At 41.7% G+C, this 11,886-nt stretch overlaps 1 protein-coding gene across 1 annotated transcript; it reads right to left on the bottom strand.

The window, feature by feature from the left end:
* Nucleotides 1-823: 823 nt before the first annotated feature.
* Nucleotides 824-10,330, bottom strand: DMRT2 (doublesex and mab-3 related transcription factor 2; the record flags this gene model as incomplete). Its single annotated transcript, XM_081315485.1, is given in 7 exon segments — nucleotides 824-856; nucleotides 860-1,875; nucleotides 2,562-2,613; nucleotides 2,615-2,625; nucleotides 4,714-4,816; nucleotides 6,558-7,116; nucleotides 10,287-10,330. Coding segments are annotated over 7 exon segments (1,818 nt in total).
* Between the last annotated feature and the right edge of the window lie 1,556 nt (nucleotides 10,331-11,886).

Here is an 11,886-nt window from a genome sequence, read left to right as displayed (position 1 = left end):
TATATATATAAAGATATATATATATATATATATATAAAGATATATAAATTATATATATATATATATATATATATATATATATATATATATATATATATATATATATATATGTATATATGTATGTATATATATATATATATATATATATATATATATATATATATATATATATATATATATATATATATATATATATATATATATATATATATATATATATATATATATATATAATGGATTATAAAATAATATTATTAAGCTTTAATCTTATTAATATACATAGGCATATCATTGTATCTGAATATGACCAACAACTTAGATGCTTTCCAGAGTGAATCAGAGGGCATAAATTTATGCCATTTAAAGAAAAAAGAAAATTAATCCTCATAGAATGCACTATTTTGATTTGCAAAACATTTAAATATTTTATTTTCATATATAAAAACATGCATATTATGTACATTTTATTATCCCCCTTTACATCTGAAATTATTTTTTCCAAAAGTATGATGGCAAAAGGCAGTGGCCACGCGTTTGTCAGACAGCATATCAATAATTGCTAAAGTTTTGGAATAGTCAATTCCCCAAAAAAAGGGCAACTCAGCTACTCTGAAATCGACTGATACTAGGGCTGTGTTGTAGTTCAAAACCTGTTTATTGGAAATCAGTTTCAACAAAATCTGAAGAACGTATTTCAAGTGTATTTTGGATAAAGCGCCTAGAAGAAATCTCTAATAAATTCAAAGGGACTTGCTTCTTGGCCCATATGGTTAAGTTCAATTCTAAGTGCCAATATATTTGTTTTGAAGATCCCATTGTCGGCCTATTGAGAAACACCGGTGACCATTGAAGATGGTCATTTAAGAATTGATTCAACAGAAAAAGGTAATGGTTCATTTGTGGATAATTTTGTTACAACTTGTTTAGTCTCCAGAAAGTCTTTTGCATATCTGTCGATGCTGAATTTGTGTTTTGGGTTTTCTCTGAAGGCGCACTCTCTATATTTCTTGGATGCCTCATCAAAAGTGGTTTTTAACTCTGATCCCGCTTTGCTCTGAAGCGTCTGCTGGAATAATGAATGGAAAGGAGTGTGTTTAGAGGAGGGTGGCAGTAGCAGAAGTTGCTTGTTGCTTTCTTTGCCCATCTTGCTGAGAGACGGGTCCCGATGAACCATAGGATCCTTGCCGGAGATCTGTGGAAAGGTTCTCTTGGGAGATGAAAACGCCGATCTCTCAGGAGCCTCCCGAGAGATGTTTTGGAGTTCACTTTGAGGGGTCTCGCGTTCTTGAACATGAGGATGGTGGAACACGTTCTCATTTTTTGACACTGTGATCTCATGTTCAGAGGTGGGAAAATCCTGGCCATGCGAAACCTTATTGTCCCAAGCTACTCCAGGTTTGAGAGACTGGACTGTGGTAGCGTTTAGAAGGCATTGCTGATAGAGAAGGGCATCGCTGAGAGGGCCACACTTTGGCCACACCAAGAACCTGGAGGGCAAAGGATATTGCCTGTAGGTGGTGGCCACACTCAGATTTGATGAGATCAGTTCCATGTTTCCCGAGCCCGAATACTGCATAGTCAGATCTAAGCAGGTAGGCAGAAAACCGCAAAACTCCTTACTGGAAGCTTCAAGTTGATGAGGGTTAAAACTCTTGTAAGAACTGTACTCGGGGCTATGCACCCTGCGGTTTGGCAGGAAGAAGGCAGCAGCCTGGGTGGCTTCCATCATTTCTCGTTCCTTATATTCTCGCTCAAGCATTATGTTCTCAAGTTCTTTGTCAGCAAAAGCCCGCCTTTTTCTCATTCTGTCACTAACGGGAGGCGGCAAGGACGAGTTCCCTCCAAGGTAAGGTTCTGCTGGAATGGGACGATAACCTTGGAGGGGGGAAAATAATTGTTTCAATAATTAAAAAGTGTAAAAAGTGCAAAATGATAAGAGTGCTAATGCAGTGTAAACAACACGGTCTCTCCCTGCCTGGTCACCGATGACCTTGAAGACAACGTTTTACAGTAGGGGTCTTCAAACTTAGCCTTTTATGACTTGTGGACTTCAACTCCCAGAATTCCTCAGCCAGGCCTGCTGGCTGAGGAATTCTGGGAGTTGAAGTCCACAAGTCATAAAAGGGCCAAGTTTGAAGACCCCTGTTTTACAGTATAGCAATCTGGTGCATACACACTGCTTTCTTATCCTCAACAGGTTAACTTCAGAGATTATGTAAACGTGAGAAACAAGAACCTGAATGATTTTCTCTCTTTATCCTGCCTCCCAGTTGACACCTAAAGCAAAACTTGTTAATCACCTGCCAAGATTTATGATCAATGTTTGCATCAGCCGTTTAGGCATCTATTTATAGATGTACAAGTTGTCCTTTTGATAAGATGTAGGAAAAAGTGCAAGGAACATAGTGCTTTTTACCTCCAACTACTAATTACTTTCAGTATATCCAAAGTCACACTGAACATAATAATTAGCTCAAAAATCCATTTTCACACACACACACACCCATTTTACATTAACATTTCTTTATTATGACACTTATAATTTTGAAAGATCTCTATACCTACAACTGGTGCATTCCTATTCTCTAAAGGTACACAGAGGTAAAGAAAAAAATCCAAGGAGTACTAGAAGAAAAGAGAAAGAAAGTTAAGACAAATCAGAAAAGGTAGCATGAAGCATAAGAATGTTTCTACTCCTACAAGGAAAATATCCTCTCAAGAATGTAAAAAATGAACCAAAAGAAAAAGAAGAAATATAAAGAAATCACTTGGTGTAGTTAAGATGACAGTCCTATTTCTTTTAACTGGAAAAAAAGCGTAAGTAAAGGGAATGGGTTTTACTCCCCAAAATTATGGTATTTACAGCTCTGACTTATATTTCACATGCTCCAAATAAATATATCAACCACAGCTACAAATTCAAAAACACATAGGATTCTTACTGCATACAGTATGAAAATGTTCTGAATTTCCAAGATATGTTGAAAACTCAAAAAAGCAACTAGTCTGAAGACTTTAAGAAGCTCATTCCTTACATATTTTGAATTTTATTCCTTGTGGTCAATACAGCACTAATACCCTCTCTTCCATAACATCACCAATGATCATTCTCTTGTAAGTTATCTTCAGTGTCAATTCATAAACCTAAAGATTGAATTGTCCTTCAAATCTGTCTGCATCTTAGTATTTTCTGGTGATTAGAAAAAAGCAAAGAATTTTTTTTAAAAAAATCATTTCATACCCATGTGGTACTATGTTACCAATACTGGGGGGAAAGTGTGAAGAAAAACTGGGAAGATTCCTATAGCATGCCCTACAACTCTCGATTAATTTCCACTAATCGTGAGATGTGCAACTCAAGTATTTATTTGCTTAGAAATAAGTACCGCTTGTCATCTTGACAAAGAATGAAAAACTTTCACAACAGGAAATCTATGAAATCTCAAAGATTTTGACTAGATCAGATATCTATTTGGGAAGAAGTCAAGGGCAAACAACTTCCGTATTATTGTTGAGAAAAATAAGGACAGATAAATGAACTCACCAGGAATCAAAGTCAACTCATGGGAAACTTTAATAAAGGAAATTGTAAGGTTCAGTTTACTACAACAGAACAGTTCAATAATGGACATTACTTCTCAGATATAGTATATTCCTTATTGAGTTCAGCAAGACATAATCCCAAATAAGATTATTTAGGATCGTTGCAGGGGAGAATTTCATGTTATACATAGATTTCCACAGGCCCATTAAAAATAATGGCTCAAAAACATGAATAATTTAATGGGATTTTCATCCCAATAAAACATTAGTATATGGTATAAAGCTACAGTGCAAGATGTCACTAACTTGAATAGAAATGGATTTTCTATTAGTAATTAGTAAATTACTAATTGTCAACACTACAGGAATTGAATCAGAGACTTTAGATTTATTAAAATAATATCAAATGCTAAAGATAATAACTAATAGGATTATTGTACTTAGGAAGTAAAAGAACTCCACTATTAATGCTTTCAAAAAGGTAATGCCATTCAATTTAAAATTAACTATTTTAATCTATAATTTTCCTAAGACACAAGCTTATATATACTTTTGTCACAGAAATATTAATTTAACTCCTCAAAATATCACATTTTTAAACAATTATTTGAATACAAGTTGAGGCAAAATGAAGAGAAAGTTCAATTTGCAGGAAATTATCTTATTGAAATCTGTTTGGAATTAAGGAGAAGTTCTTCACTGCAACAACTCTATACTTCATTTTCCTAAGTTAATCTGACTATTCCTTTTAAAAGATGGAAAGGTTATTTCCATATGATATTAGCTATTTTTAAAAATCTTCAAATAACAAGTATGTAGATTCTGTATTTCTTCTTTGCATAATCTAATCTAGCCCTTATCATAGTTGCCAGTAATTCAGTTACTGGCTATAACACTGTCATCAATTCATTTCCATGAAAGCCTGCTCCATTTTTTTCTGACAAAATTAAAGTGTACAAATCACAGTCTAATTAAGAGGTTTTTGTTCAAAGACCACTGAGATTTGTGGTGGATCAGGGTCCATGAATGTTTACAATTGTTTGACTAATTTTCTTAGGTTTTTTTATTACAAACTGAAAGGAGTAAAATGTTCATATATTAACAAATAAAACAAAAATAATTCCTAAGATATATAAAGACAGGCAACTTCAAAGTGCTAAAAATTGTTACCTTCTAAAATGCTTTTAGCCAGCAAACTAGGTGTCCGAACATGTCTCTGGTACACTGTTCTGCGCTCAAAATTAGCCTGTTTGCCTGTATGTCCCTTCTTATCCTAATAGAGAAACATGGAGGGGGGGGAGAGAGAAAAATCATAAATTATGTATATTCTATTTATTCCCAGCAGCACCAATTTCTGAGATTGCAATTTGGGGGGGGGGGAGGCAGTACTCTTCATACTCCTTGTATTAAGAGACTAGAAAGAGACTGGGGTTTCACAACATTTTTAAACCAATTTAGCAGCTGCATTCATACCTCTTCATAAGTTAGTGCCTTATATTTGTCTATTTGACTACAGTTCAATGCATTGTGCAAACTTAGAAAATGGGTTAATTAACCAGGTTAAACATCTTCTAATTTTAGTGAATTGCTTCTACATCAGATATCTTCCTGTGACTCTAAATACATCAGGAATTTTACTTCTAAACAATTGGCTCAAAGGTTTAAACAAAATGTATAGTTTTATCCTGTGCTCTCAATATAGGCAGTAGCCAATACCAACAGGAGGCAAATGCTTAATTCTTTCAATTAAATCAAATACATGAAATATCTTTAGCTTTGGCTAGAATATGCAAAATGCATTTTAATTAGGAATGATCACATAAGAAATTGCCAAAATGCATGCCATACTATGCTGTTGAAAAAGAAAAATGCATTTTCTAACATATTTGCTGCTACTTGTTTAAAAGAATGCATTTTCTAACATATTTGCTGCTACTTATTTAAAAGAATTCTTTTAACAAAAACTCTTGATCAAAATTAAAATTGACTTTATATCCGGTTGAAATCTATATGTGTTTTCTTTTTAAAACCTTAGCTTGTGATATCCTAGGAGTCTTAATCCTGAGGAAATAACAGAAAGAAAAGACTGTCTGGGGAAATGTCAAGGTGGGTATATTTGTTACAGTCTGGATTCAATTTGTTCCCATAGCGAATTGAAGACCTTATAATGAAATGCTTTCAGGAAGCCCTGAAAACAGGTAAATCAGAAGAGAGGTTGCAACTAAAGCTGAAAACCAATTCCATTTTCCACCCACACTTCCACAAAAATCCAAATTAAAGCACTTGGGTCCAAGCTAAATCAGTCTCACAAAAGCGTTAGGCCAGCTAACAGCATCGCGGCGCGGCACCTTGTAGCCAGTTTAAATCCAAGCAGTCTGTCAAGGCCTGCAAAGGATAAGGGTCCATCCAAATAAAATAGCTATTATTATTATTATTATTATTATTATTATTATTATTATTATTATTATTATTATTATTATTATTATTATTATTATTATTATTATTATTATTTCCTTTGGGAAGCAAAAAGGCGTCCCAGTTCCATAAAGCGGTTACTGAAAGCGCTCTGGTCCCAGAGGATTCCCCATCCCGACCGCACCGTCGGGGGGGGGGGAAGACCCGGGGGGGGTGGGTCGTTGGGGGACTCCTGCCCCTCCATCAAAAAGGAGGCCGCCCCCAGGGCCCATCTTTTCCTGGGAAGATCAGCTCCAGCGGCCTCAAATCCGGCCCAACGTCTCCGGGCAGCTGAGGATCCCCGGAACCAAAAACCGACGCGCCAAACCTCCGAGCCTTCAAGGCTGCCGCCCTTAGGGCCAGCGTAGCGTGCGCGCTCACCCTTTAAGGCAAGGCTCCGCCTCCCGAGCCGGGTCCTTTGTGCGGAGGGAAAACAAGGGCAGGAGAGGATGGGGACGACGGGGGAGCCTCCCCCGGAGGGCGGAGGGCGAAATCCGCCCGGGTCCCCCAAGAAGAGCCTCTCTCCCAGGGACGGGAGGCCGGGCCAGGCGGGCACTTACCTCGGTGGCCTGCTGCCTGCGAAGCGCCACCTGGGCGGCCATGACGCGCTGCCGCTCCACCACCAGGAGGCAGTTGGCACACTGGCAGTCCCGCCACCGGCAGAAGCGCTTGTGGCCTTTCAGGCAGGACACCACGCCGTGGTTGCGGCAGCGCGCGCACTTGGGTGTGCGGCTAAGCTTGCGGACCGGCTGCTCCCCGCCGCCTACGCCTCTTTCCTCCGCCGCCGGCGACGGCGAGACAAGCTGAGGCTGCGGCAGCCCAGGAAGCCGGAGAAGGTCGCCCTCGCCCGCTGCCCCGCCGCCGGCTTCGGCTTCGTCTTCTTCGCCCTCCTCGTCCTCGTCGTCCTGGTTGTCCTCTTCCTCCTCGTCGTCTCCGGCGGACTGTAGCGAGGGCGCGCGGGGCGCAGCCGGCGACGGCCGCTCGAGCTGATCCGGCTCTTCCAGGCTCTCCACGTCGATCTCCCAGGCGGCGGCGGCGGCGGCGGCGGCGGCGACGGGGCCCACCTGCTGCCCCTCAGCCATGGCGCGGCTCCCGCCTTCTCCTCCAGCTCGCTTCTTCCTGCCCGAGAGACAGAGAGGGAGAGAGAGGAAAGAGGCGCGGCGCCCTCGGATTAGAGCCGAGATCTGGCCTGGCTGCCCCCCTCCCGCTGCCAGACCGAGAGATTGACGAGGCTGCTTTGCCGAGACCCGTCTGGGATGCTGCTGAATAAGTATCCGCGGAGAGTTGGGGGTAACCCATGGGCAGGGGTCGGCAACCTTGGCTCTTTTATGACTCGCGGACTTCAACTCCCAGAATTCCCGAGCCAGCTGGCTCGGGAATTCTGGGAGTTGAAGTCCGCGAGTCATAAAAGAGCCAAGGTTGCCGACCCCTGCCCATGGCAGTTCTCGGGGACTTAACCCGGAGGAAGGGTCTCCTTCGGGGAGGGGGAGGGGAGAAAGGCGGGGAGACGGGAGGTTCTTCCGTGGCTCCCCTGCCCGGCGTGCACAAATTGTACCCACACCTCGAAGGTGGGTTTTCGATTTATTTTTTTTCGCGCAGCCGCCGGCCGTCCTTCCTTCCTTCCTTCCACCCACCCACCCACCCCAAGACCCGAACGCCTTTGGGGGGGGCTTCAAATAAAAATGCGACGCGCCTTCTCAACTCGCTTTCGCCCCAGAGAGAAAGGCGGGTGGTGTCTTGGGATTGGCGACACCTCCCATCCCAAATTAGGAGAGCGATGGGAATTGTAGACAGATAACATTCGGGAGATATTGCAGGGCTTGGATAAAAAGCTGGCAGATCTTTAGAAAGACGACGCTTCTGTCCTGCTCACCTCCACCCTTATTGCCCAAGAAGGTTTGGTGCGCCTTCAAGGAGTAAGGCCAGATAGAGGGAGGGGGTGTGTGTGTGTCACAATTGGGTTTACCTGGCATTTTGAAAAGAGGTACTCCCTTTTGTTTTTACGGCCATCTAATTCGCAGGGCACTCTGTTTATTAAATAGGGTTTAGCGAATCAACCATAACTCGCCGGGGCCACAAAGCTACTTAGAAACCTCATTATAGCTTAGATGTGGTACACGGCGCCCACCCACCATCCTCACTGCATTTTTTCCCTCCCTCTCTGAGGTAATAAAGAAGCTTCATAGAATGTGGGTCACCAAGGTATGTTCTGCTCTGCTATCAAAGAGGGAAGGGAAGGATGATGCACAATTTTAAGATAAGATCAGAGCAGTCTTTAGTGGAAAGTAGAAAGTCCCTCTCTATTAACCAGAAAAGATTGCAGTCAGATTCATGTCTCTGTGAATTCAGGAGAGTTTACAGCCTTACTGTCTCCCCCTTGTGAAAAAGGTCAGCATTGGTCTTAATTCACAGGTCATACACCTGTGCAGTGTGTATTTGCTTTTCCTTGACGTGTGAAGGCATCTATTGTGGTTTAATGTTATGCGGGAATATTCTAATCTGGGCAATATAAAGTAGCTTAATATGGATTATTGAATTAAACACAATGGCCAATTTCATGCAAGGCATTCATTCAACAGAAAGTAAAAGCAAACAAATAAAGATTTAGTAGGATGTGTGAATTGGTGTTCCTTTTTAACAACTGAGAGAGATCTATATCAACATGAAAGCAATATAAAATTGGTCTTCATTGCAGTTTTTTAGCACTTTTATTGGATGATACTATAAATAGCCACAGATTAAGAAATGTCCTAAACCCAACATGCAAGCAGCGGGTGTTTTGTGTGTGTGTGTGTGATCTGCATCTAGAAATTCAGAATCTAGCAAACCTGTGCCGTAAGGCTGGCTTTGGGAGACTTAACATTGTTTTAATTCGACTTACAGAGACCATTCTGACATACTAGGATCATCTTTCACATATTTTCCTTGTTTCCATTGGATCTCTCATATTAAAAAAATCATCTTTGGATATAATTTTCGTACTCCCTACACCAAGAGGAAGGTCTCTCTTTCCTTAAAAATGCACTTCAGAAAAATAACAAATACTAAATTGTCTGTTTAAAGCTCCAATCCTAGACATATCTTGGTTATCTAGAGATATACTTTTCTGGAAGTATAACCCTATGGCTGCTTATGGTTGAAGGTTTCCCTGCATACAAGTACAAATGAAGTAAACGAAACTAAATTTGATTAGGAACATGAGTAAATATCACAATAACTCTGGTTTGATGACTGGTCCTCACCACACACTAAGTGGTGCAAACAGGCTACATATTATGGCTTTGGGAAATCTGAGTCTAACTAATGCATCTATGATTTGTTGGTTGGTGAATAACTTTGGCATCTAACCTCATTCATTCCAGTGTATATCAGTATAGAAACATGAATTATAAAGGAGAATGGATTTAGCCAAAGACATAATTCATCTTTATTTCTTAGGTTACATATAAATGTAAACTATACCCTCAGAGCAAAACCACTTTAGCCAGAGGTTTATGTCAGGAGCCTAACTTTCATTGTTTTCTTTCAACCACTGAAAGTTGTGTTTTTTTGTTTGTGTGTTTTTTTGTGCCATGTTTGCAGTCTAAAGATTGACTGACACACACACACACACACACACACACACACACACACACACACCCTGCTTCTCTCTTCAAAAGAGTTCGCTTGGGTCACTGAATGCAGCACAAGGGGGGTGTCAGGGAAGTTCTGTGGATGTGGACAGACAAGTTGTTCGCATGGAAAATAGACACGTGTAACTAGAAAACACCTTTTGTGCCTTGCCGTTTGGGACCAGGTTTGACAGGAGTTGTAATCCAACCGGTCAAGCTGGCTGAATGCATGGCTTATCCTTGCCCAGCCTCATCTGCCTGTAAGAACCTTCCCCATTGCAAAACCGCTACACTTAACTGAGAGTAAGTGGCTTGCATTAAAAGTACTACCTTAATGCTAAAAGTAAAGTTAAAAAGTTCGACTCTGGGCAACCAAGTGCTGATCTTTTCCTTGGCGTTTCAATGCTGGCCCTAAATGCAAAGGTGTCCCAAAAGCGAGTAAAATTCATCGGCGTTCTTTCAGCCGACTCTGCCTTTCTTCCCGCCGCCTTCGCGGTACCTTAAGAGGCGCGACCCAGAAGAAGAGACCGCTAAGGTCTCCGCCTGCAAGGTGGCCACCCAAGGCAGCCCAAGTGAGGGGGGGGGGGGCTTCTCGGAGGGAAAAAGGGGGGCCCTGCTTCGCGCAACCCTCCCTCCCCCGGGCTCCCCAGCCCTAGCCGACCTCTGGAGACTTACCACAACCAAGCGTCCGAGGGGGCTGCAGAGGCGCTCAATAACGGCATGCGGTCCCGGCGAAGGCGGAGACGGCTACGGGCGAAGTCGCTTCAGCCCGCCCAAAGCCTGGCCACGTCTCCAGCCACCCCTGAGCCCTGGATCGGGGCGATTCCTCTCGAGGAGACCCACCGAAGCGGCTCCAACCCCCGCAGACGCGTAGAGGAAGCAAAGCTCAGCAGCAGCAGCAGCAGCCACACCGCCTGCCTGTTTCTTAGACTCCGGACGTCCCTCCCTATATGATCGGTCCCAGGACGCGGACACCCGCCCGACCGACCCACCAATTGGTGAGTGGTCGGGCCCAAGGCTCGCCGATTGGCTGCGAGGGAATTCCAGTTGCCCCACCTCTTCGACGCTCCGCCCCTTCGGAGGTTCTTGCCAGCTTCTCGGCAGCTGTTTGTTATTTTTATTTTTTTTCCTTTTCCCTCCGCTTGGCGGGATCACCTTTTATTTACCAGCCTCGGCAGCAAAATGAGTTATGTGTAAAAGGCTCTGTTGGTAACCCAAGACTGAAAAAGAAAGTCGCCAACAGCTACGAAAGCAGAGCTGCGAGTATAAATAAAGTTGCGGAGGCAAGCGTGCTCCTTGGAAGTCAAAAAAAGGGGGAAAAAAGAGCAGAATGCATCTTCCCTAACCATAAATCCTCCAGAGCGGGTCTAAATTCTCGGGCTCTGATATCGCCGAAGGCCCCAAAGAGGATTCTTTAACCTTTCCGATTATTCTGCAATTATAAAATTCAGAAATAATAAGATTACGTTCAATATCTTATTGCAACAAATCCATTTCTTTTCCTTTTGTAAGAAAGATGTTCTCAGATATACTTAAATCTCACTAAACCTAATTCTTATTAAATTATCCTTACTTTCCATCGCGCTTAAATTATTAGCCGCAACTGAAATACCCTTCAATTAGGTGAAATTTAAGGGCAAATAACAGAAATTGCACTTCCGCTAAAACTCGCTCATACAAGTGGTATGGAAAAAACGACTGTGTTAAACGGATCTTAATCCCAGGTGAATCCACTCATTCTGAATGCCACCCAAGATTTACTGTGACTGCCAGTAAGAATTTATGAAAGAAAATGGCCTGCTGTGTCCCTTTTCACTTTTCTTGTTACTTTAAGGATTTTTAATTAATATTTCGTTTAGCAAACAAGAGACCGATTTCAAGTGTGTTAAATTTCCGTCTATCAGTTCGTCTTCATAGAAAAGAGGAGACTTCGGAAGAGAACCGCCTCATTCTGGCTGCTTGGTGAGTCGTAGGTAAAGGAGGAATTGCGTTAATCGAGTCATTTAGATGAAATCAACCTTGCCGAGAGTTGTATGAACAAATTATACATAAAATAGTCTTATGACAAAATAAAATTGTGTTTTCTATCAGCAAAATTATAGCCTTTTTTCCAGACAGTTTTATTCCCACAACACATGATTTGTTTATATTCCTTTATGCATTTATATCTATTTTTCTAGGGTCATATATACATGCAAACAAACGCCGGGAAAAACTTCGCCTAAACTCAGCTACTCGATATAATCTTTCTAGTTTATGGAACAAACATTTTCCGATC

The sequence above is a fragment of the Vipera berus genome, assembly GCF_964194415.1.
Source record: "Vipera berus genome assembly, chromosome: 2".
Taxonomy (NCBI): domain Eukaryota; kingdom Metazoa; phylum Chordata; class Lepidosauria; order Squamata; family Viperidae; genus Vipera; species Vipera berus.
The sequence above is the reverse complement of the archived record's forward strand: the minus strand, read 5'-3'. Positions and strand labels throughout refer to the sequence as shown.